The sequence below is a fragment of the Neltuma alba genome, unplaced genomic scaffold, assembly GCF_004799145.2.
Source record: "Neltuma alba isolate B1F8T4 unplaced genomic scaffold, ASM479914v2 tig00012808_pilon, whole genome shotgun sequence".
Lineage (NCBI taxonomy): Eukaryota > Viridiplantae > Streptophyta > Magnoliopsida > Fabales > Fabaceae > Neltuma > Neltuma alba.
In genome coordinates, this window is record NW_021637205.1 from 363,423 (window position 1) to 388,732 (window position 25,310).

At 33.7% G+C, this 25,310-nt stretch overlaps 1 protein-coding gene and 1 pseudogene across 1 annotated transcript; both read right to left on the reverse strand.

Annotated features, from left to right (window-relative positions):
* Nucleotides 1-288: 288 nt before the first annotated feature.
* On the reverse strand, nt 289-2,708 carry LOC114731226 (uncharacterized). The gene is made up of 3 exons (XM_028918361.1): nt 2,685-2,708; nt 1,108-1,474; nt 289-1,026 (listed from the first exon to the last, which is right to left on the reverse strand). Exons 2-3 carry the CDS (start codon nt 1,423-1,425, stop codon nt 373-375), a joined length of 972 nt encoding a protein of 323 aa, XP_028774194.1. The 5' UTR covers nt 1,426-1,474; nt 2,685-2,708; the 3' UTR covers nt 289-372.
* A 17,043-nt stretch (nt 2,709-19,751) lies between these two features.
* LOC114731227 (rust resistance kinase Lr10-like) lies at nt 19,752-22,769 on the reverse strand (annotated as a pseudogene).
* Between the last annotated feature and the right edge of the window lie 2,541 nt (nt 22,770-25,310).

The window sequence follows — 25,310 nt, forward strand, 5'->3', positions numbered from 1 at the left end:
TAATTATGGTTGAATGGTCATCTTCATTTGGCTGTGAATCGTTATTCCAATTCCATAAAGTATCTTCATTCCATGGTGAATCATCGTTCCAATTAGCCATTTCTGGAATTAACCCTGTAATTATGGTGAAAACAAAATGTAAGCATTATAAGGATTACACTAAACAAAGTGTAAATAATTTTCATACTGCAAACAGAAAAACCAAACGCATAGATGACAAGTAGAAATTAGCGTAAATATATTACATAATGATTAATAAAGTTCCTACAACATGCCACATCAGTTTAGGTTAAAACAGCAGGTAGTTCAGGTTAACAAGTGCAATAACAATAGTTAAACAGCTAAGTCCTAAACTAAATCCTATTCTGCAGGTCACTTCCATGTGTCTGGGTCTTGTGCTGCCGGTATCAACCACCTCAACAACTTGCTTCTATCATGCATAAGCCCCAAATAGGCTCGCCTAGCCCACCTCAACCGCGTAAGCATCTTGGCACATGCATAATATAGTTGATTGTCATCATTAAGCTCCTCAACGGTAGTCAGGTGTGCCAAAACCTTATCAACTATTTGGGGATCTTCAACCAATGCTGCTGCTCGCTTGTCAGAAGCAGCTGCTATGACACTCAGGCTATCAGAAATTAATGTAGTTGCAGCAACTTTCTTCTTCTTCTTTGCATCTGATGTCTCACCCCTCTTTCTCTTTCCATAGCTTCCTGAGCCACTTGGTCCAGTACTTGCGGGGGTGTTTATGTTGCAAGCAGCGAAGTCATTTGTGAAGGCACTGGCTGTTGGGTCCACACCAAAGTTTTCATCCTCACTATCCCCTGACCCTTCTTGTTGGTCTAGCCCGACTCTATAAACATCCTCCTCTTCTGTGTCAGGCTGTGGAGCAAACGCTGGCTGAGGCTGTGAGGCTGATGGTGCGTACGCATACTCTCCCGAAGCCACAACATCTCTGAATATTTTCATCAGATCTGATGCAAACATCAGCCCCTGATGTCTAAATTTCTTGAAATTAGGGTCCACCTACATGAACATAATTAGGCATAATTAAGCGCTGTTCGTTCTGATATTCAAAATTAAAACTCAACTAACACAAATAATTACCAGTATTTTTCGTTGCCACCACTTATCAGAGGCCAACACCCTATTTGTGGCTGCATCATAACCAATGCCAGTCTCCCCAGACATCAGTTTTTCCCACAACTTCCAATCTTTTCTCAATACATCAAATCTGTTCTTCAGTTGCTTCCTGTCATACATTTTCCCGCTCCTTTCCCGAAAATTCTTTTCAATTTTCAACCAACCAGGTCTTGTAAACGATGTTCCTTGTCTTTCTTTGTGCACTATTTGCTCGGCACAAACATCGATTAGAATTTTTGTCGTGTAATGATCCCATGTCGCTTTTCCCTTGTCATTATCCATTTCTCTACGCCCTTTGATCGATATAAGAGCAACTAAATCAACCAAAGCCCTAAATATGTAATAATGAAAGCCGTATTAACACATACATTGTAACCAAACAAACATATATCACCAAGTAACACATTTTAATTGCATAAGCTGTTTAGTTTTCTTATTCGATATTTTTTAAAATTATAAATATATAATCACAATGTCAATGTCCACTATTTTCTAGTGGTAATTGATTGTGAACATTTTGAAATTAAATTTTCAATATATCATATAAATTGAACCTAAACTGCATTACATTGTTTAATTTTTATCCTAATTTAACTATGTAAAAGTCAAATAAAAACCAAATTAAGAATGATGAACAAGATTATTTACAAAAATATGTTATATTTATTATAATTAACTAATTTACATAACTTTTTAAATATAATTAAATTAGTTAAATAAATATCATATTAGAGAGAAGTAAGAGAATATAACAGAGAAAGAACAACATTAAATTTATTTTGATTGAGACTTCCCGAAATTAATTCCAAATGATTTTTAAGTAATTACCCACATAGTCCTTAATTTCTTTGTATAGTACAAATTAATGTCTTATTACTTTGCTCTATCAACGCCGTTAATTAACTCTATCAAATGAACCATCCGGACACACATATATACACCATGTTACCATCTCATTCTCTTCTACCCTACCCTCATAGAGATCGAATCCTATAACCATAAAAACCAAGAGACCGAAGCTAGGGACATGCAAAACAAAAACCATTGTAATTCTGAAAATTACAATTTCAGAGTTACATATCTCGCCATTAACAACATAGACATATACTCAACAATTTAAATCCCCAACACTGCACACCCAAGCCTTCGGTCATATACACACATTTATGCTCTTCATTTTCTCATTAAGCTAGAGTCGTTTCCTCGAACCATTAATCCCTGTTTCGTCCGTAAAAAACAGAGGCAGAAAATCCACATGCAACCAGAAAATCCTCATTAAACAATTAACCAACATCCAACAAAAAATTATTGTAACCGAAAACCATAAAATTCAAAACATGAAGCCCTTGTTTCAATGAACTAACAAGTCGGTCCATCACAAATAGAAATCAGTAACAACACAAGGACCACCGGAATCAAGGACGACAGCAACCACAAATTCAAGGACCACCGGAATTTCAAGGACCACTGGAATTTCAAGGACCACAGCAACCACAGGGATCAAACCGGAAAACCAACATAACAAAATTAAACCGGCCAACCTGATCCAACCAACCGAAGCCTGCCAGAGGTAGATTGGACGGTGTATTGTGATGAACAAGCCAACCAACCGAAGCCTGCCGATTCGATTTGTGATGAACGAGCAGCATCCACCGACGGACCTGGTCGAGGCGACCACAGACCGAGCTCACGGTCAAACACCAGACGACTTCCGACCACTGGACACGCACACCTCCCACCCAACAGCCGACCTCACCACAATGACGGGACGGAGCTCACGGTCACCAGCGCCGGAGCTTCTCGGAGACGACCACGGACGGACCTTCTTGTCGAGATGAGCAAGTTGGGAGTGGTGCTGAAGAAGCTGGACTCTGCTCACGGGGGAATAGGGAGAACGCACATGAATGGAGAGAAGTGTAAAAGGAATATATTCCTTTGTCAGAACGGTCCATAAGCTACGGTCCAATAATCCAGAAGCTCCCATCTCCAGCTTCTCCCAATCGCACGTTCAACGGGCTTAAAAATTTAGAAGCCCAATTGTGTATATGCTCAGCCAAACGGTCCCATTTTCTCACTGAGCTTATAAGTCATTATAAGCTACGTTTGGGCCAGCAAACGCTGACCCAAACAGGCACGTAGTATGCTAATAAAAACGTTGCTTGTTATGGCCTTTAGAACACTAATAAATGAGATGGATCATCTTCCTTTTATATAGGGGTAAAATAGAAAAGATAAACACTAAAAAATATTAAGGTTGAAACTTGGTACAATATGGTGAAATAGAATAGTAATAAATATTTAAAATTAAATTATATATAGATACACATATTAATATTAATTGATACGAAAATTGGGATAAAATTGAAATTAATTGTTAGAATTTCTTTTTTTTTTTTTGAGCTGAATAATTGTTAGAATTTCTTTTGATAAGAAAGATACTGAATCTTTTCTTTATTTGAAAAGTACCGAATATATATTCTGACACTCTGAATTTTTGGATTTGATCCATCGAAAAATAATGATTTGACTCTAACTCACCTTGTTCCGTTGTGTGTGCAGACCATAAATGGGGTGTTTCGGTTAAGGAGAAAGAGGAAGGAAGATGCAACGTGGCAAGGTTTGGTGGAGAGTTGAGAAAGAAAGAAAATTAAAATAAAAAAAAGACAAGAGGGCAGCGGATAACAGCGGAGGGAAAAAAAGAAGACAAGCCTACCCCATGGAATCCAGCAACAAAAGAGATGAAAGTCCTCCTTGCATCTCAGAACCAATAAAGCAATAAAAATACTAGAAGCATATGAGGCTTAAAGTCTTGAAATGCCTCCAAAACCTTACTAATCTATATATTGATTAGAACTAATATTATTACAAGAATTATCTTTAAAATAAATAAATAAATATAAGAGATAAAGTAAATTAAGATCTTATATTTAGGATTAAAATAAAAAATCAAATGATAACTTATATTAAAGACCGGAAGTAGTAAATTCAGAGAAAATTTAGCTGAGGTTTTACATTAGAAAAGGGAGTCATTTGGACAATTAACCTTTATTTGGCATCTTCAAGTCATTTTATTCCAGTTATGTCATGCTACAGAAATTAATTGGAAAAATTTTGATAAAAAAATGCAAGATAAAAAAGCAAACAAAATTAATCTAAAGTTTTTAACCTATTTTTCAATTTTTTAAATTAAGTTCATTAAATTTTTCTCTCTCTCTTGTTCCCTCTATTTCCCTTATTCCAAATAGATATACAATAGTGTTAAAGCTCAAAATGAACGAACGATATAAATCTTGACCATTTCAAATATATAGAATCAATCAATTTATAATAATTGTAACTTGGAAATGAATACGTGCTGAACACTAAAAGATTTAGATTAGTGATTATATTTTCAACGGTACATCACATGATGAGGTTATATATATGAGCTTGAAAGAGATACTTGTGAACATGAAGATATCATTATACTCCTCCAATCCTAATTATAAGACCTTTTTTATAATGTAAATTATACTATAAAAAGAGTATTATATTTAGGACTGGAGGAGTATTAAACATGAAAAATAGCATGATAAATTATTAAGGCAAAACCCAAAATAAGGCAATAATAATGTTATATAAAATACAAATTGATAAGGGAAGCTAATAATTCATGTGTTTCAAAATTTTAAATAACCATTGTTTTGAGTTGGCCGAGAAATACTGTCACCGAATCGCTCTGTTTATGTAGTTGCTTTTGAACGCAGGGTCGTGTCCCTTGATTTTTTTTTGACCAGCGGGTCATGTCCCTTGAATTGGTGTCTATGCTCATTCTCTTTTTAATTCAGTCCCTTACCATAGGCACAGTAACTTAGTTAGGTTATGTCCACACGACCAATGTTATTAACCGTAAATTTTGTCATGTTCATGGCGTTGATGGAACAATCTATCACAAAATCAATTTGCAACATGCTTTCATTGGTTCTCAGTGGAGAATTCCTCCCCCACACCTGTTTTTTCCCCCCTAATGTATCGGTATTTTTATATTGAAGATAATTCTATTTGAAATCTATTAGCACTAAATATGAGTATCTTCTCCAATGTAGATTCGAACATTGGTTCAATATATATTGTGAGAGACTAATCTTTTTTTGTTAGACCTAATTTCTTTTGGTTTTCTTCTTCTTCTTTTTTTGGCTCTTGGTGATAGTATATTTGAGAGAAAAAGAAAAGGTCTTTAAAATATTTAATTCAAGTAGGGCTTCTTGTCCCCAAAAAAAAAAAATTACAGAAGTAGAGTTTGGGGCATAACACCAGCCCAAAACACATGCACTGCGAGGTGTTAGTTTCTCAGGCCCACGCTCATGGATAGGTCCACAAATGACAAATCCATGGAGGAAGCTGCAAAAATCACTTTTTTCCGAATGTTTAATTTTGAGAAAATTACAATCAGATCCTATTTAAGAGAATTAAATACAAAAAAGTATCTTGAAATCATCAAATTATTTTGAAGTCTCAAGGGACCTCATTGCAAGATATTTTATTTGTTTAATTGCCAAATTGTCCCCCCCTTTTTTTTAATTTTGCACTGACAATTGAAAAAGCAGTCATTAACAATTTAAAGTGTAAGAATTAACAACTATTGTGGCAGTTATTGACAACTTATATATTATATTTTTGTGATGTGCTGAGACATTATCGGATATTAAATACAGGCACCTCTCCCAGTGAAAATTCAAACATTAGTTCAATATGTTGTAACTATTAGACCCAATTCCTATTTGTTTTAATACAGCTAATAGCAAGGAAAAAAAACAGATCGGACCGGCCAGTTCGACTGGAAAACCGGTGAACTAGTCTGCAGTTCGGTCTAGTTCAGGAGTTGAACCGGAAGCATTTTGAACGGGGAAAAAACCGGTTGAACCGGTCATAACCGGTATAGAACCGGGTAATTCCGATTCACTAGGTTACCTGATTAAAAAAAAAAATCCTTCTTCCTTTCCTAAGTTCCTGGGTCTCAGACCATTCCTCCTCAGAACCGTTCTTTGTAGCTGCGTCTCTCTCACCCCCTGAAACAATTGAACCAAAGGGAGAGCTAGATGATACCCATGAGTTCGGCGCCTCCTCCCTGTCTCCAGCGAAGAAGATGCACCAGAACCCCCCTTCACCAATTCGGCAGCCTCTGCTCCAAGACAATGATGAACCGTGATCCCCTGTTTGGTGCCTCCTCCCTTCTCCTTTTTGGCTTTTTCGGCGCCTCTCAAATTATAATTAATAGTCATTCTAGGTCTTCCTCCGGTCGGCACATTCAGGTCTCCAAAACGCTGTCGTCCTCGCAGTGCAATGGAAGGGAAAACAAGGATAAAATAAATGGAGAAGAAAAACTAAAAGAAAATAAAATAAAATTTAAAACTGACTTAAGATAACAATAATTGTAAAATTATCTATAACTACTTTATTTATTTAAAACCAAGCTATTTACAAGAAAATCCCCCCAAATAATGCTCACAATTAAATTTTCAATTAGCTCTTAGAAGTCTTCAAAAATGCATCAATAACTCTTCAAAAAATCACTCAAAACATTCTTTAAACATATTCAAAATAATGAGTTATCAACATCTCAGCCCATGCAAATGATCTTAGTGATGATTTTGATTTTTCATAGTGAAAATATACATTTCATTAATGTTTGCTTGGTACTATTAAATATTTAAACTACTTTTGTAGCTTCTCATCTTTTTTTAGTGGTTATTATTTATAAATTTTGTTTCACTTTAATATTATGAATTAAATTATATTATTTTAATATGACCGGTCTGACCCTAGTTCAACCTCAGTTCGACCAGTAACCCTTGACCCACTGTCTCGACCGATTTAATGCCCGATCCGGTTTTTTGTTCCTTGGTTAATAGACGCAAAGTTTCTAGTCCCAACAAAAAAAAAATAAAGAAAAAAAGTAGAGTTTGGGGCATAATACCAGCCCAAAACACATGAACCGTGAGGTTTTAGTTTATGAGGCTCAAAATCCATATCCACACACCAATAAGATTGGATATAACAGAAAGAGTTAGCCTCTTATAATGTGGCAATTAAAATATTAAGCAATATGTTTTCATCAATTTGAACAATTACGTTTAATTTTTAATCTTTTGCTAAAGGGGAAAAAAAAAGAACTCAAACGAATTTTCAGCCTCAATTGAAAAACATCTAGACGTGCAAAATACTCCTAAGCTAGATAGAGCTGGAAGTCAAGAAGTTAATGGACTTTGGAAGAAACATTCACATTTGACAGCGACATGGAAAACAATTGTCTCCAATTCACACGCTTTCTGGAATGTAGGGGGAAATTCTTGGCCAAGTCTATACCATCGTCCCACACAATTTGGCGTGAATAACAATTCAAATATGAAATGACATACTTTCGTTTCCAACAATTTCGTGTGTATTTTTTTTTAAAGACATAATAAAACTGATATTATATACTGCTTTGATCCTATTTATAAGGTAGAGATAGAAGGTTTTTCTTGATCCTATTTATAAACTACCCCATTATATTTTTAGTATGAATGTATTATTTTATCCTTCATTTTTTATAATGAGATAATTATTTCTTTGAAATGTGTATATATTAAATAAGGGTAAAATTAGAAAATAATAAAAACCATATTGGATGTACCTATACTTCTTTTTAATTTTTAATTTAGTACCTACGTGTTTCTTTCTCTTAATTAAATATTTAATTCTGCTTTATCAACAAATTTAAATGATGACTTTGCAATTAAATGTTGACATTCTGTAACCAAAAATTTTTATATATGAAAAATACTAAGCTATTAAACATTTAATCATTTATAAAAATAATTACATTAAAAGATTAAAAATTGCAACGCGTTTTGCTAGCATTTAAATTTGAAGTGATCATTTAAATTCGTTGGGTGAGAATTTGCTGTTAAATGAAACTAATTTTGTTAACATACAGGAACTAAAACTAAATTTTTAGAGAGATTAACTGAATTTTTGCCTAAATTTAGAAGACTAAACGTATAAATTAACATTTTTTTATGATTTATTTTGTAAGCCCGATCTTAAAATTAAACGAGCCAAAAAATCCAAACAATATTTTCCCGACCCATGTTTCTCAGAATCTACTGGGAAGTCCTTTGCCCAAATCAATATTCAACACCACTGAAGATAACTCGGCGTGAATGACAATTCAAACGTCAAACAAAACGTTTTCATCAATTCGAACAACTACATTTAATTTGTAATCTTTTGCCAAAGAATAAGAAAGAACTCAAATGAATTTTCAGCCACAATTGAGAAACATCTAGAGACGTGCAAAATACTCCTTAGCTAGACAGAGATGGAAATTAAGAAGTTATTGGACTTTAGAAAAAGCATTCACATTTGACAGCGATATGGAAAATAATTGTCTCCAATTCACATGTTTTCTGGAATGTGCATTCACCTTTGAAAAAATATAATTAGCATTTGCACCGGTGGAAACAAACACGCGAAGTCTTCCATATTACCCACACAATACTCATCCCCACAAAAAATAGACTTCAATAATTTTAAGTCAAGTTAGAAATGGATTATAATATCTCTTGAAATTAAAATGCATGGAAAAACCTACAACTACTTTTAAGTAATAACGAACGTGTTAGATATGATTAGTTTTGATGATGTCAAATAATAGAGCAAAAAGTTTACATAAATTATTTATCTCATATTTTGATTAACTATCATACTTACTATCATGTATAGTTTCCTCAAAAAAAAGAAAGGAGTTATTATGTTGCACTTTGAGTTATGGAGAATGATCAAGAGGAAGAAGAAGAAGAGAGTTTGAGAAAGAAGAACTTGCAAGATCAAATGAAAATATCAAGATTCAAGTTCATAGATTTGATGTTAAATGTTGCTATACTCAATCAGAAGTTTGAATGGCTCAGTCGGAAGCTAAAATATACAAACGGGAAGTTATACCATCATATATTGAGTCACCCTTCATATAAACATGGAAAATAAGCATCAGAGGTGATTTTTATGGGCAATTATCGATCACTTGATCGATCATCCATTTATCGATCAAGTTATCGATAAAATACATCCTCTGTTATGCTCTGTTCTTCGTTCAGCTCTGACATAGGTTCGGTATTTCTTTAATATCTCTCAAATCACAAATCCGTTTGAGGTGAAACTTGATTCCTATGAAACTAGACTCAGAACACGGTTCATGGACACCAAATTCACCTTCAAAGAGTTTCATATGAGGGAGATATGTTGCTCGAAACATTGCAGTAAGGATTAACGCCTTGATTCGACCTTCAGTCACTGTGATGAATATAACTTTGCAACCACAACGAATTTTGGGTTGATTCTTGTTGCATTAGAAAGTAGATTCAAAGAGCTTTCTGGGGATATGTCATTTGCAAAATTTGGAGTTGAATTGGAAGAGTTATGATCACTCAAAGTTGACCTTCGTTCTGCTTGAATCAGAATTCGAATTTATGGAGGCAAAGACCAGAAGTTCTACATTGATTGATTAAGCTCTCGAGCAACATACTACTCAAACATGTTATTGAGTAAAAGCACTAGAAGAAATGAAGAAATGAGAAGCCATTATCAGATGTTACTCGAGCCTGATCAAACAACTACATACTCAATCATTTTATCGAGTTCCTGGTACTATCTCTTCAGTTCTTCTCTTTTATCTTCATATGCATTATTGAGATTTTATAACCTATTGGATAAATGGTTTTCGGATAATGTTATGGATAGATGTATTTATCGATCACTTGATCGATAAACAAAGTTAACGTTATGGATAAATAGGCATTTATCGATCACTTGATCGATAAACAAAGTTAACGTTATGGATAAATAGGCATTTATCGATAGCATGATCGATAAATAGATTATCGATGAGAAGACAGATAAATGGTAATGCGTTCTACTCATTCTATGTTTTGCTTTAGTCTCCATTTATCGATTACCTCATCGATCAGTCATTTATCGCTAATATGATCGATCATTGCTCTTACATGTCTACCCTGTTTTTCACGTAACGTGATCGATAAATCAGTTCTTTGAATTTACAGGATTAAATCTCCTTGTTTTACTTTATCGATAATTTTATCGATCACTCATTAATCGATCACCTATTCGATCAACCTACATAGCATGTGTTTTCTCCGAATATACTTTTGCTTATTGTTTATCGATAAGGTTATCTATTATTTGTTTATCGATAATGTGTTCAGAAAATCATTACTTAAAATTCTATTCTATAACACTTTGTTTATCGATAACCTTATCCATCATCCATTTATCAATAATTTGTTCGATCATCAATGACTGAAGTTTAATTTCTGTAACACTTGGATTATCGATAATCTGTTCGATCAATAAGTGTTCGATCACTTGTTCGATCATGGAACGTTTTCCGTTTAAACATCAGTCGACTATGATGATTCTTAAAATCAATGATCTATTTTCTTTCAAGCTTTTCTTAGCCTTCTTTTAACATATAACTCTTTATCGAAAAGACACGAAGGCAAACGTAACTTGAAAAGGTTTATTCTTGCATAAATCATTTTTGGGTCACTGTATTCATGCTTCATCATTTATCGATCATTTGTTCGATCATCATATGATCCATAATCTATTCGATAATTGCGTCTATCTGCTATATCTTTTCTTCATGTAATTAATCGATAATATAATCAATCAAAGCTTTATCGATCAAGACATCGATCAAGTAAGTTCATCTTACTTTCTGAATATCTGAATATCTGATGACTGATTCCATGTTTTCCAACTTATTGATTCTAAGATTATCGATACTTATCACTTGATCTGAGAAAGATTATTTCAGATAAAAGAGCCACAACGAATTTATGATGTGAAGAATCGACGTTCGTCAGAAGCTTCCAACGGCTAGTTTCAACGGTCATATTCTCCGAGCCAAACGGGAAGAAAGTGCTCAATGGTCAAGTACCCAATATCATCTATAAATAGAAGAGCATTCAAAACAAGAAAAAGAGGAGAAGAGTCTGAGCTTACAACATCAAGTGCTAAAATGCCAAAGCAACGTATTCTCATTTAGAGCTCCGAAAGAAAACTCCCTGTCTCTGTACTTCATAGGTTAAAACTTATGTATTCGTAAGATAGAGAGGAGAGTTTCCCAAACGTGCTTAAAGAGACGTCTATCACTTCTTTGAGAGAAGAAATACTCAATCTTCATTATCATTATTAGATTGTATCCTTACGGTGAGTAAGGGGGAGTATTTACCTCGGTGTGAGGTTGCTGCTGAATAGACTGGTTAAGAATTGTAAGTGGCGTCACAAGTGCCCGGATCAAACTTGTGATTGTAGTGGTTCTCAAGTACCCATGTTAAACTTGAGGGAGATAGTCGATTGAAAATCTCAGGGGGAGCCTGGGGACTGGACGTAGGTCAGTGAGGACCGAATCAGGATAAATCACTGTTTGCATCTTCTCTTCCCTTACCTCTTTATATTTCCAGCTAAACCATTTTACTACTGTGATTATGCTTATCTCGATTCATTGTTTTTTATACTCAGAATTTCTTATGAATTTCATTACATTGCGAAAAGATTTTTAATTTTAATCAACACCCAATTCACCCCCCCTCTTGGGTGTTCAGCCATTCCAACAGAACGGAGATAAATGTCTCTAGTTTTCCACATTTATATAGCAACACTTGGCGGAAAGCTTGTGGCCTACAGGATGGCGCCGTAGTTAATTTGGAAATTGACTACATTAAGAAAACTAGATAAATTAGTTAAATATAATAAATATAAGATGATTTCTCTAAAATATTTTTAATGAAATATTAGATTATATATATTAATTTATAAGTTAGATAAATTAATTTAAAAATAATAAATATAAAAAATAAAGTAAATCGAAGTCTTATATTTAGAGTTAAAATTGACTTCTTAGCTAATTTTCATATTTCGGAAGGAAGGAGCATAAAATAGGTTAAAAAGGGGCCATAAGATCCCATAAAACTTGGGGCACAAGAATTTATGACTCCGGACAAAGACAATTCATAAATATATGAGTTAAAAGATATGTTCTAATCTTAGTAAGTCCCAAATCTAACTCACCAAAACTTTGTGTGAATTATGCTCTTGTGTGCTTTATGCATAAGTTTCTACTTGATTATTTGAGTAAGACCTTAAGCATTAATTACACTGAATTTAAAGAAATGAGTAGTGACACTATTTATAATTTTTAAATAATGCGACGTAATACGAATTGTGTTGTATCTATGTATATTATTACTCAATTCAAAAGATGAAGCCTCTGGGTAAATGATTCTAAGATTCAAATCATCCGAAGCTCCTAACATATAGCGAAAAGTTAAAGAAGAGGAAAAGAGAAAGAAATCTTACCACGGAGAATAATTTTATCAATTACTCTAATTTGAGACTGATCTGAAAAATATTGCCATGCCAAACAGAAAACATAAGTGGCTACATGGATAATTAAAGAATTCATTTATGCAATGAACTTGAAATCTTACATTACAAATCTTTCAGATTATCCTCAACAAAAGTAAAAATTATATATATAAAGCACACATATAAATATATGCTTTATATAATTATATATATTATATTTTTTTTATACACTTGATAAGGCTTAATCTTAAAAGACTAACATATTAAGAAGAAAATCCACTTAAATTTATAAATCTCACAGGCTTCCTAACGTAAGGCTCATAATGATGTACTATGTATGCTTGGAAAAAATATTATATATATATTTTTTATATTAAAGGGGACCATGATATTGCGTAAAACTTGGGGGCACAAGAATTTATGATACCAGACAACAGATAGAATATAAATAATAGGGAGAATTACTGTAAAGTCCCAAGCAAGAGATTTTATCACTCTAAGGTCCCTAGAAATGCTAAAATGAATCTGAGGTCCCAAGGGACTTAATTGTGAAAAATTCCAATTGTGCAATTACAAAATTACCCTCATTCATTTGAAAGAAAACGCTGAAGCAAAATATGAGGGTTCTTTCATTCGCACAGCTCCGTCGCATCTCGCCTCTCTTCCTATAGCGTCTCGCCTCTTTGACTGTGATATTCTGCTCTGCTCCTCGCCTCTCTGACTCCGTCTCTACCTCACACCTATTGCTTCTCATTGTCACTACCAACTTTCTTGTTTTTCGCTTCTCATTCTGTGAAGTATAAAATGATGCTCTGTTTTTGCTGGTTCATGCTCTGTTTCTGCTGAAAATAAATGAATATGACAGTGTTTTTTTTTGTTATAATCCTGTAATGCGATGGTTCAATGTGTTGTTAATGGATACATCGAAGGTTGTCAATCTAACTATATGACTTGTCATTGACAAGTGATTGTGACAGGTTGATATGAAGAATGGCAAGTTCAAGTAGGAAGCATTTGTTCTGCTATATCCATCCAGGGAGACAATTATTAATGATGTAGAAGATGAAATGCAATATGTTAGAGATAGTAGCATATATAGCGTTTTGTTTTTCATTTGACAACATAATGACATCTAAATGTAAAGTTAAGTTAATGTGTATTGATATTATTTAATGGTTACAAAGTTTTTTTAATGCCATTTATGTGTATTGATTAGCATGAAATTCTTCATTAATATCCTTATCATGTCTAGAAATGATAAGGGTATTAATACTAAAAAAACGAATGCTAACTATGATGACATGATAGGTACATATCACAGTCTTCTCTGTCAGATCTATTGACAACCTCAACAGTGAGTGTTGACAACCTGAGGAGAAGTCATTGACAACTTCAACAGTGTCGCTAACAACTGACTCTGTGGGATAACACAGCCTCTAATCAAATAGAATTATTATCATATATAATGACTTTAACAATAAAATGGGAAGCTCTTTCAAGTCATCAATAGCTTTAAGTGAATCCAATTTGATTATAGCAGAATTTTATTGCAGAAATTCATTAACAACCTCAATAACGAGTGTTCACAACCCAAGAAGAATCTGTTGACAACCTCTGCAGTGTCACTAACAACTGACTATGTGGGATAGCATAGCCTCTGATCAAATAGTATTATTATCATATATAACCACTCTAACAATAAAATGGAAAGTTCTTGAAATTATTAACAACTTTAAGTGAATCCAATTAGATTATAACAGAATTTTGTTGCAGAAATTCATTGACAACCCTAACAACAAGTGTTGACAACCTGAGGAGAAGTCGTTGACAACCTTGGCAGTGCACTAACAACTGACTCTGTGGAATAGGACAGCCTCTAACCAAATAGTATTATTATCATATATAATGACTTTAACAATAAAATGGGAAGTTCTTTCAAGTCATCAATAGCTGTAAGTGAATCCAATTTGATTATAGCATAATTTTATTGCAGAAATTCATTACAACCCAAGAAGAATCTGTTGACAACCTCTGCAGTGTCACTAACAACTGACATTATGTACACATGCAACCGATATGCTTTTTAAGTGGGTTGTGAATTTGGGTTGTAGTTAAATTGTATACATATATATAAAGTGATAAATGATATTTGGAAGTAATCTAATATAATATCATATTTCTATTTTGCTGTACTTGTCAATAGATTGCCATAGACTTGTTATCACATGCTGTTGAGGCTGTCATTGACAGTCTGAATTAAGTTACTGGTATAATATGACAATTTCATGTACTTGTAATGTTTCATGATTTCTTAACATATGATTTTAGTGTTAAAGCTGTGATATGATATTATTTAGTTATAATTTATGTTATTTGAAGGTTGTGCTATCCCACAGAGTTAGTTATTAGCAACACTGCCGAGGTTGTCAATAGATTCCCCATGGGTTGTCAATGAATCTTTATAATAAAAATTTTACTGTAATCAATTGGGATCACTTAAAACTGTTAATGACTTGAAAGAGCTTCTCATTTTATTGCTAAAGTTGCTATATATGATAATAGTGCTATTTTTAGAGGTTGTGCTATCCCCAAAGTCAGTTGTTAGTGACACTGCTGAGATTGTCAATAGATTTCTCTTAAGTTGTTAACACGCGCTGTTGAGATTGTCAATGAATTTCTGTAATAAATTCTACTGTAATCCAATTGGGTTCACTTAAAGTTGTTAATGACTTGAAAGAGCTTTCTATTTTATTGTTAAAGTCGTTATATATGATAATAATACTATTTGGTTAGAGGCTATCCTATCCCACAGAGTCAGTTGTTAGTGACACTGCCAAGATTGTCAACGACTTCTCCTCAGGTTGTCAACACTTGTTGTTAGGGTTGTCAATGAATTTCTGCAACAAAATTCTGTTATAATCTAATGGATTCACTTAAAGTTGTTAATAATTTCAAGAACTTTCCATTTTATTGTTAGAGTGGTTATATATATAATAATAATACTATTTGATCAGAGGCTATGCTATCCCATAGAGTTAGTTGTTAGTGACACTGCAGAGGTTGTCAACAGATTCTTCTTGGGTTGTAATGAATTTCTGCAATAAAATTATGCTATAATCAAATTGGATTCACTTAAAGCTATTGATGACTTGAAAGAACTTCCTATTTTATTGTTAAAGTCATTATATATGATATAATACTATTTGGTTAGAGGCTGTCCTATCCCACAGAGTCAGTTGTTAGTGGCACTGCCAAGGTTGTCAACGACTTCTCCTCAGGTTGTCAACACTTGTTGTTAGGGTTGTCAATGAATTTCTGCAACAAAATTCTGTTTAATCTAATTGGATTCACTTAAAGTTGTTAATAATTTCAAGAACTTTCCATTTTATTGTTAGAGTGGTTATATATGATAATAATACTATTTGATCAGAGGCTATGCTATCCCACATAGTCAGTTGTTAGTGACACTGCAGAGGTTGTCAACAGATTCTTCTTGGGTTGTGAACACTCGTTATTGAGGTTGTTAATGAATTTTCTGCAATAAAATTCTGCTATAATCAAATTGGATTCACTTAAAGCTATTGATGACTTGAAAGAGCTTCCCATTTTATTGTTAAAGTCATTATATATGATAATAATTCTATTTGATTAGAGGCTGTGTTATCCCACAGAGTCAGTTGTTAGCGACACTGTTGAAGTTGTCAATGACTTCTCCTCAGGTTGTCAACACTCACTGTTGAGGTTGTCAATAGATCTGACAGAGAAGACTGTGATATGTACCTATCATGTCATCATAGTTAGCATTCGTTTTTTTAGTATTAATACCCTTATCATTTCTAGACATGATAAGGATATTAATGAAGAATTTCATGCTAATCAATACACATAAATGGCATTAAAAAAACTTTGTAACCATTAAATAATATCAATACACATTAACTTAACTTTACATTTAGATGTCATTATGTTGTCAAATGAAAAAACAAAACGCTATACATGCTACTATCTCTAACATATTGCATTTCATCTTCTACATCATTAATAAATTGTCTCCCTGGATGGATATAGCAAAACAAATGCTTCCTACTTGAACTTGCCATTCTTCATATCAACCTGTCACAATCACTTGTCAATGACAAGTCATATAGTTAGATTGACAACCTTCGATGTATCCATTAACAACACATTGAACCATCGCATTACAGGGATTATAACAAAAAAAAAACACTGTCATATTCATTTATTTTCAGCAGAAACAGAGCATGAACCAGCGAAAAACAGAGCATCATTTTATACTTCACAGAATGAGAAGCGAAAACAAGAAAGTTGGTAGTGACAATGAGAAGCAATAGGTGTGAGGTAGAGACGGAGTCAGAGAGGCGAGGAGCAGAGCAGAATATCACAGTCAAAGAGGCGAGACGCGATAGGAAGAGAGGCGAGATGCGACGGAGCTGTGCGAATGAAAGAACCCTCATATTTTGCTTCAGCGTTTTCTTTCAAATGAATGAGGGTAATTTTGTAATTGCACAATTGGAATTTTTCACAATTAAGTCCCTTGGGACCTCAGATTCATTTTAGCATTTCCAGGGACCTTAGAGTGATAAAATCTCTTGCTTGGGACTCTACAGTAATTCTCCCTAAATAATATGCCAAGCTTTCTAAGTTGTGTGTAGAATACTTGACCCTCAAAAAAGAGACGTCTAGACCTACAAGATAGAGTAAGTTAGAAATTAGATGAGATAGACAACGGGATGGTGACAGTTCGTTGAAAAGTGTTCTAGCCCTCTAAAAATACGCTCATAAGAGTTGTAAGTCAAGCTCAAAATTAAAAAAAAAAAACTCACGATGTTTAACAAGAAATATAAATAAAATTGGGATCCATAAAAAATCATGATATCGGATGGGGACGGTGGACACAATTACGTCAAATTTTCCACACTCTGCGTGGAATACGTATCCCAATGGAAATAGGTTTCTAAATTTACGTAGTATTTAGATGCAAAATTAATCATAATTTTAAAAATAATTTTATATAGTTCAAGATAATATATGAGAGGAATGTCTCAACTTACATAAATGAAGGTGTAATTTTAATCTGATTTTTATTTTTCAGATGTAATTTTAACCACGATTTTTTTAAGGGTGCAATTTTATCCTTCAATTTTTTCAGTGCACCTAAAGATGAGAAGTAAAATTGTACCCAAAAAAATAAAGAGTAAAATTGTGCAAAAAAAAATTAGGAGTAAAATTACACTACTAAAAAAATCGTGGTTAAAAGAATTAAAATTACACCTTCATCTCTTTTTTTTTCCCTATTCTTCTTTTATTTTCTTCCTATCATTTTTTGACTTTATCATCCAACTACCTTTATAATTTTAACGTGTTCATTTAATCCAAATGTCAATATCACGTGGAAAATTAGGGAGAGTTGTTTTCCCGTCGTTGTCTGGTGTGAAAGTTTTCTCCAAAGTACAGTAACTTTTAAAGTTTTTTTTATCCCTTTCCAACTTACTACATCCGGTTCTAATTATAAAAACCAGTTGACTAATTTGAAAAGATTAAGAAAGTAAGTTGAGTTAGTTATTTGTCCTAAATATGTTTCTTTCCTAAAATATCCTTGCTAATCAAGTGTATTGACCAGAACTATAATTATTAGAAGGACTATCTTGAAAAAAATGAATAAATATGAGAGACAAAATGGATTGGAGTCTTATATTAGGACTAAAATAAAAATCAAATAGAGTCTTATATTAAGGACCGGGAGTAGTACTTTGCAAGTCTAGAGGTTCTTCCTTTCTTGAAGGGTGTTTGGATGGAAACAAATTATAATTTAAAAAGTGATTTTACGATATACAAAATAAATATATGAAGGAATTTGTTTTGATTTGTAGAAAAAAATCTTTTTAAGAAACACTTTTACGGCTTCCCAAATACCTTTTTAAATGAAAAAAAAAAAACTCAAGTTCTATAAGTTAACTTTAGAAGTAGAGAGAATGAAAATTCATAAGTTTTTTATTTTTCTTTCAAAAAAAGTTTATATACGAAATTATTGGAATTAGAAATATTTCATTTCACATTTGAATCGTTTATCACACCAAATCATCTCTTTTTAATATATCGATTGATTCTAATAAAAGAAACTAATCCATTATAATGTTATAAATTAGGTTTAAATTTTTATTAAAAAATGTGTTTACAATTAGTACAAGATAGTACTTTATATTTACATATTTAACTATTTTTTTAAAATATGACTATCTGATCAGGTAAAATTTGAGCATTATCGGGTAATTTTCTCAAATATGTGTTTTGCATTTATATGGGTTCAAAGTTGATACCTCATGCTTTAGTTAATTGATCGACACATTTCTGGGAAGCTATATTCTTTTGATTCATGTTTGTGCTACTCTTGATCTTTTTTTTTGGGTACAATTTTACTTCTCATCTTTAGGTGCACCCAAAAAAATCAAGACTAAAATTGCACTCCTAAAAAAATCAGGGTAAAATTATGCATGAGAAATAAATTAAGATTAAAATGCACTTTTTATAAAAATTAAAAAAAAGAAAGAAAAGATTTAAATCCTTGTAATAGCTCTTTGTAATTATATCAGAAAATTAAACCGAACTTAATAAAAAAATAATTTCTGAACTGAACAAATTATAATCTTTGAAATTACAATACAGATGTATGAATTGAAAAAACGAATAGCTATGTTAACATAAAAGCGGTCACTTCTGAAAAATCGGCCGTTAACAGTAGATACAGAATTTTTATTTTGAACGTTAAAGAGGCTCTTCTTGATTTTGCAAATTATATCCCAACGATTCAGTGATTAATCTTGATTTAACATGCGCCTCACTTGGCTCAGCTCTCCCAGAATATTAGCCAGATTATATAAGTAGCTCTAGATCATCCAAAAAGTCCAGCTTGTCTCCTCACACTGAACTCACTTTAGGAAAACTTCATCTCAGACCGATGATGAAACTCAGTTCGCCGCTGCAAAAGAACAAATTCCTCTTTTCTCCGAATCTACGCTAGAGACACATTTAGATAATTGGGACAGCTTATAGCGCGAAAGTCATAATATATTAATTTTAATATCTTCATATGAACAAGACTTCTCTACTTTATTATACTACATTAATATGACAAAATGTTATACATAAACTATTATGATATGCTAAACAGAAGGCATCAGTTTGCACATGGAATGGAAATAGATAATAATTGGATTCATCTATGGATAAACATGAAACTAATATTACAAATCTCACAAAATACTCTCAATAAAAGTAAAATTATATATATTCATACACACCCAAGTATTTTCGAATTCATGAATCACTTCTAACTCTAAATTCAAACGTCTTGTAGGAATAATGGCGCTCGTATTAGTTGAAGTAGCAAAGTCAAATGGAGAAGGAGGCACCCTTAATTTATCAACCTCTCCTTCCAACATTTGTATTACGGTTTTCATCGATGGACGATCTATTGGATGCCACTGAATGCACCAAAGCCCCACAATTGCTAGTTTCCTTGCAATATTAACTTCACCTTCATCTTCGATGTAGATACTTATGTCACCTCCTTCAATCAAACTATGGATCCATTCTGGATATAACACTTGAAAGGTTCCTGGATTTGTGTCAACATTTTCCTCCCACCAACCATTTCTAGAAGTAGCATTCCATAACCGTAATATCTGCTTTATATGACACATTTCCAAAGTTTCGAGAGAAGACTTCAGGTGCAATGTAGCCTAAAGTTCCTCTAGCTGCTGTCATTGACACTGTACTTTGATTTTTAGAACACAACTTGCTAGACCAAAATCAGAAATTTTCGGAATAAAATTGTCATCTAACAACACATTACGAGGATTAATGTCAAAGTGGAGAATTCGGTAATCACAGCCTTGATGAAGATATTCAATCCCTTTGGCTATGGCAAGAGCTAATTGTTGCAACTTCAACCGTCCAAGGAAATTTTCTTTGGTGTCTGGCGAAGATAAGAACTTTTGGAGTGAACCATTTGGAAAGAAATCATAAACAAGAGCACGATGAGAACCGTCAGCACAGAAGCCAAGCAAACGAACAATATTTATGTGATGAATTTTGCCCATTGTCCCCACCTCATTGATGAAGTCTTGGCCATCGCTCCCTGAATTATTGAGTACTTTTACAGCTACCTGGATTTCGGTTGATAACTTGCCTTCTAAAAACTTCTCCATGAGCTCCTTCACTCTAATTTATCCTTGAAATGATTTGTGATTCTTTTCAGATCAGCGTAAGAAAATCTAGTAGGTTTGTGCACCTCATAATCCTCCAAAAACTTTTCCAATCTCACTTGATCGTCTCCTTTCTCTTTGAAGTAGCGGTATATATAAAAGCACGCAATGAGCCCCACCAGCAGCACAATTGAACCTGGAGTCAAAGAGGCACATAAATTGAACATCCAATTTCAATAAGAATCACATTTCAAAACCCAATTTGAGACGGGGAAAAAGAGAAAAAGCAGAGTCAATGAGTGTCACAAGCACCTGCTAAAACAATTCCAAGAATCGCGCTGGTTTTGTGCTTTCCAACGTCAGATTTTGGTTGTGGCAATCTGAATGGCAAGACATTTTTCTGAAGGTAAGATGCAGGAACTGGTGAAAAGTATTTCCAACATCTTGGTGCAGAAGCTAGGTCCCGGCTCAGGATACTATCTGCGGAGCTAACAGCATAAATCGGGCAGACGAACATATCTTGCGCAGATGGAGTAGAAAAGTCTACGTTCCTGAGGGATCGTGATCCAAGTGAAGAACAATCGAAGAAAGTAACATCTTCGAAGAGAGTAACATTTTCTTCCATTATATCATAAAACTCACTCTAAAGGATAAATGGATAACTGTAGAGACGACGTTGTAGAAAGAGTCTGGGAAGACAACCTCCTGGATCCCGTGTGTACAAGGTGTGGGATTCATGATCCAGTGGATCCAAGATGAGGGATACATAGTGTCTGTCTAAGACACCGAGACTTAGTCCTTTGAGAGCAGGGATGGATGGGAACTCAACCATCCTGCCATGGTCATAGAGATGGAAGTGACAACTGTATCATTAGGCACATGCTGGTTCTGACTATGCCCTTGTTTCAAAAGGGCGCGCCGGCACCTGGATTATCACCAACAACAAAAATCTACGATAGCAAACATCGTAACCATTTTATTTTATTTTTTGGTGTTGTATATGGAACTAGGATTCGGGTTATAATATATGTTTAAGTATCAGGTAACATGTCGCATATCTCATTCAAAATGAAAGCAAGGGAAGATGGATGCAACTTGGAAGGTGATTGTGGACCCAAATTGTTTGCCGTGAACTATGGTGCTTCTTGCTGAAAGCAGCCGCTTGGGATTGATCCGAGTTTCTCTCTAATTTACTTATCAATCTCTAAAATTTTCAGATTAAAAAAAATAATTTGCATTTCCTAGTCTAGGGGGAAAATACCTGTTAGTCATATCATACCAGTCAAATCATACAGAAAGCTGCCCAAGGAGACAACGTAAAGAGTCATTGGTCAGAAAGTGAAGTCAACTATGGACAACAATACAATACAAGCTAGCCGCGTGGAGCAGGAAGTATAGAAAAAAGGATATCGAGCCGCGTTATTAAACACGGAAGCTTAGAATCAGCAGCTGCCCATCACTGTGAGAGATGGACAAAGAGAAGGGCTAAGGTGCTGGTATCCAGTGTTGTTTACGCAGCTTCTAATGTATGGACTTTCGAGTTTCTCAAGAGCAGAGCAAGTCCTGTGCTCCGTCTCGTTGCGGCATTATCACAAACATCTCATATCCATTTCGACTACGAGATGACCCGCCCAACTGTGGCGATGTGACCTACGAGCTAGCCTGTGAAAACAACATCACTCTCCTCCATTTGTATTCAGCAACATACAGAGTGGTGGGAATCAACTACAACAACTACACAATCCGATTGGTAGATCCTGGCGTTGAGGAGGGCAATTGCTCCTCCCTCCTCGCTATCTCTTATCCCATCTAATTTCACCGATACTTACAACTTATCCTTCTATTATGATTATGATAGCCGTAACCCCTATAACGCCGGTCTCGGGTTCGGATTAACTATGTTCAAGCATGTGGTGTACCTGAAGTGCAGAGATCCAGTGAGGGACGACGCAGCGTACGTGGACACAGCACCCTGCGTGAATTGGGAAGGAGAAGGCCATGCTTATGCTGTAGCTGGAGACTTGACGGCTTACCAGTTGAATTCTGGGTGTCGCGTAAAATGGGTGGCCGCCATTGCCTCACGGGGGGAGTCCTTGGGAAATGGAAGCATAAAGTCCTACGCTGATATTCACACACTGCTTTCCTTCGGATTTGAGCTTTCGTGGTGGCCACGAGCTTGTGTTGATTTTAAATGCCCGATCCAACATAAATGCTCCTTGACGTCTGTAGATCTCGTTCTCGTGCGTGCCTCTCGGGCGTGACTGTTACAGTCCCCTGTTCACATTCACAATTTACGAACCATACTGCCGTAAGTCACTTTTCCTTTCCCTTTTCCAGCTTACGATTTATAAACATTTTTTACGCAAACCGACACAACTTATTTTCACATAGCAGCGGTAATTTTGTATATTGTGTTGACTACATTAATCATGTTATTTTTAATATCCTCATCCTATCCTTCCCTATGTTCTTCATCAACCTCACCCATTTTGTGCATGGATAATCCTCACAACCTCACCTATTTTGTGCATGGTTATATATTAACCCCATATATGAATGTTAAATAAATTATAATTAGTGTTTTCTCCCAAAAATATGAATTAGTATGTTAATCTTTTATATTTTATTTATCAGCTATTGTCTAATATTAGTGCAGGGCCATCCAAGACTAATATGGTCCAAATTTAATTTTACTTTTATATCTTTTAAAAAAAATTGTTTTAATGTATGCAAAATTTAAAATATGAAATAATATTTTAACAGTTAGTTTTTAGAGAAATTTTTTATTAATTAAATTTTATTAGTGAAAAATTTAAATCAATATGTTAAAAAGTTTAAAATTGTATTCATGTGTCAAAATACTCCAACCGTCTTAAGCAAAAATTGTTAACAACAGTGACATAAAACTGGTCATAATTTCAATGGGTTTGGTGTGTGTATATATATATATATATTAAGTTTAGTTATTATGGTGCGTATATGTATTATATTATAATATTTATAATTTATCTACCAGAATAATATATATAATTATTATGTTATATATGTTATAGGTATAATTATAAATTATACTTTGCATAAATGTAATTTATACTTATATTTTATTAACATTATGCAAAGTTGAAAAAAAAAAACTCAAATATAATAAGAGTAAGGTTGTTCATATAAAAATATTTTTCCTCTCCCGTGACATTATAATCTCTTCTCTCCCCTCTCTTTTGATCAATCCAAATGAGGTAATATAAAATCCTTCTTCTCCATTATAAAAAAAAAAAAAAATCCTTCATCTCCCCTCATTTTTCTTTCTCTTCATTAAAATCTGTTCTCTTTTCTTCCCTCCGTTGAGCCAAACAAGCCCTTAGCAATTGTTCTGTTTATGTCTTCTTATGCGTGTTGCCTTATCTTTGTCAAGTTTTCTTCTTTTCAATTTTCACACGCTTCCTCTTCTATTTTTTCAACTCTCCTCTTTTTCTCTCTCTCTCTTCAGTTTTCTCCTCTAAATGAAAGAGACTTTCAAGGAGAGCTTTGCGTTTTCATATCCAAGATTCAAATTGTTCTGAAAGGCAAAAACATCTTCTCCATCTAAAATCAAGCACTACTGGTTGTTTTAATGAGGGAAAGTGGGCAAAAAAAAGATTTGAAGGTGCTCATCTGTTTGCGTTCGTTTCCTTCTTCAGTCATTTCTTCTCATCATCCTTAGCTCTTCTCCTTTTTTTCCCAAATCATATTCAACGATTTAAAGGTTTTGCCTTTTTAAGTCTGAGATTGAGAGACCAGAATTTGATTTTAGATTTAGATATTTTAGACACAAGCACGCGGTTTTGGGCATCTAAGAGAGAAAATAATTAAACCGGATAAATCACTCCAACTGGCAACTTATCTGGTTTAACACCCGATTTTGACTGATTGATTTGACTGGTTTAATATTGGTTTAAATTTTAACTAGTTTAGCTTTTCTATCAGACTGGTTCATTGATTTTTCTATTGAACTAACTGTCCGATCTTTTCTTTTTATTGTTAAAAAGTTAGTTCTTTTTCATCAAACATTTTTTTAAAGGAAAAACAGTAATAAAAAACTCAGGAAAAATAAAAAAAATTATGATTTAGGTTTTTGAATCCAAAAAATTGTGTCAGTCTTATATATGAATTAACAAATATTGTATAGAAGACCAATTGCCCTCTTGTTAGAAATAACAAATGAACTATTGTTGGTAATAACAACTATATATTAAAATTATAAGTTAAATATTTCAAATAAACAGTCTGTACTACTATACTATTAAATAACAAATACAGTATTAGAACTTATAATTTAAGTATTCTAAATAAGAGTCTTGCAGTTAAAAATAACAAAGCTAAAAAAGGAGGTCAATTTGGTCTTTTACATATATTTGTTAATTTATGTTTAAGACCCGATCACAATAATTTTTAAATTCAAGAACTGAAAACGCAATTTTATATTTTTCAGGCCCCTTGGTTGCATTTTCCCTTTATTTAATGCTGTGCATTAGGAACCACGCGGCAATGGAGAGA

Bases quoted from the DNA above. Each gene is read 5' to 3' on its own strand.
- LOC114731226 (XM_028918361.1), bottom strand. From the start codon at position 1,425: ATGGATAATGACAAGGGAAAAGCGACATGGGATCATTACACGACAAAA. The intron at 1,027-1,107 runs GTAATTATTTGT...ATGTTCATGTAG, and splicing joins GGTGGCAACGAAAAATACTG to GTGGACCCTAATTTCAAGAA.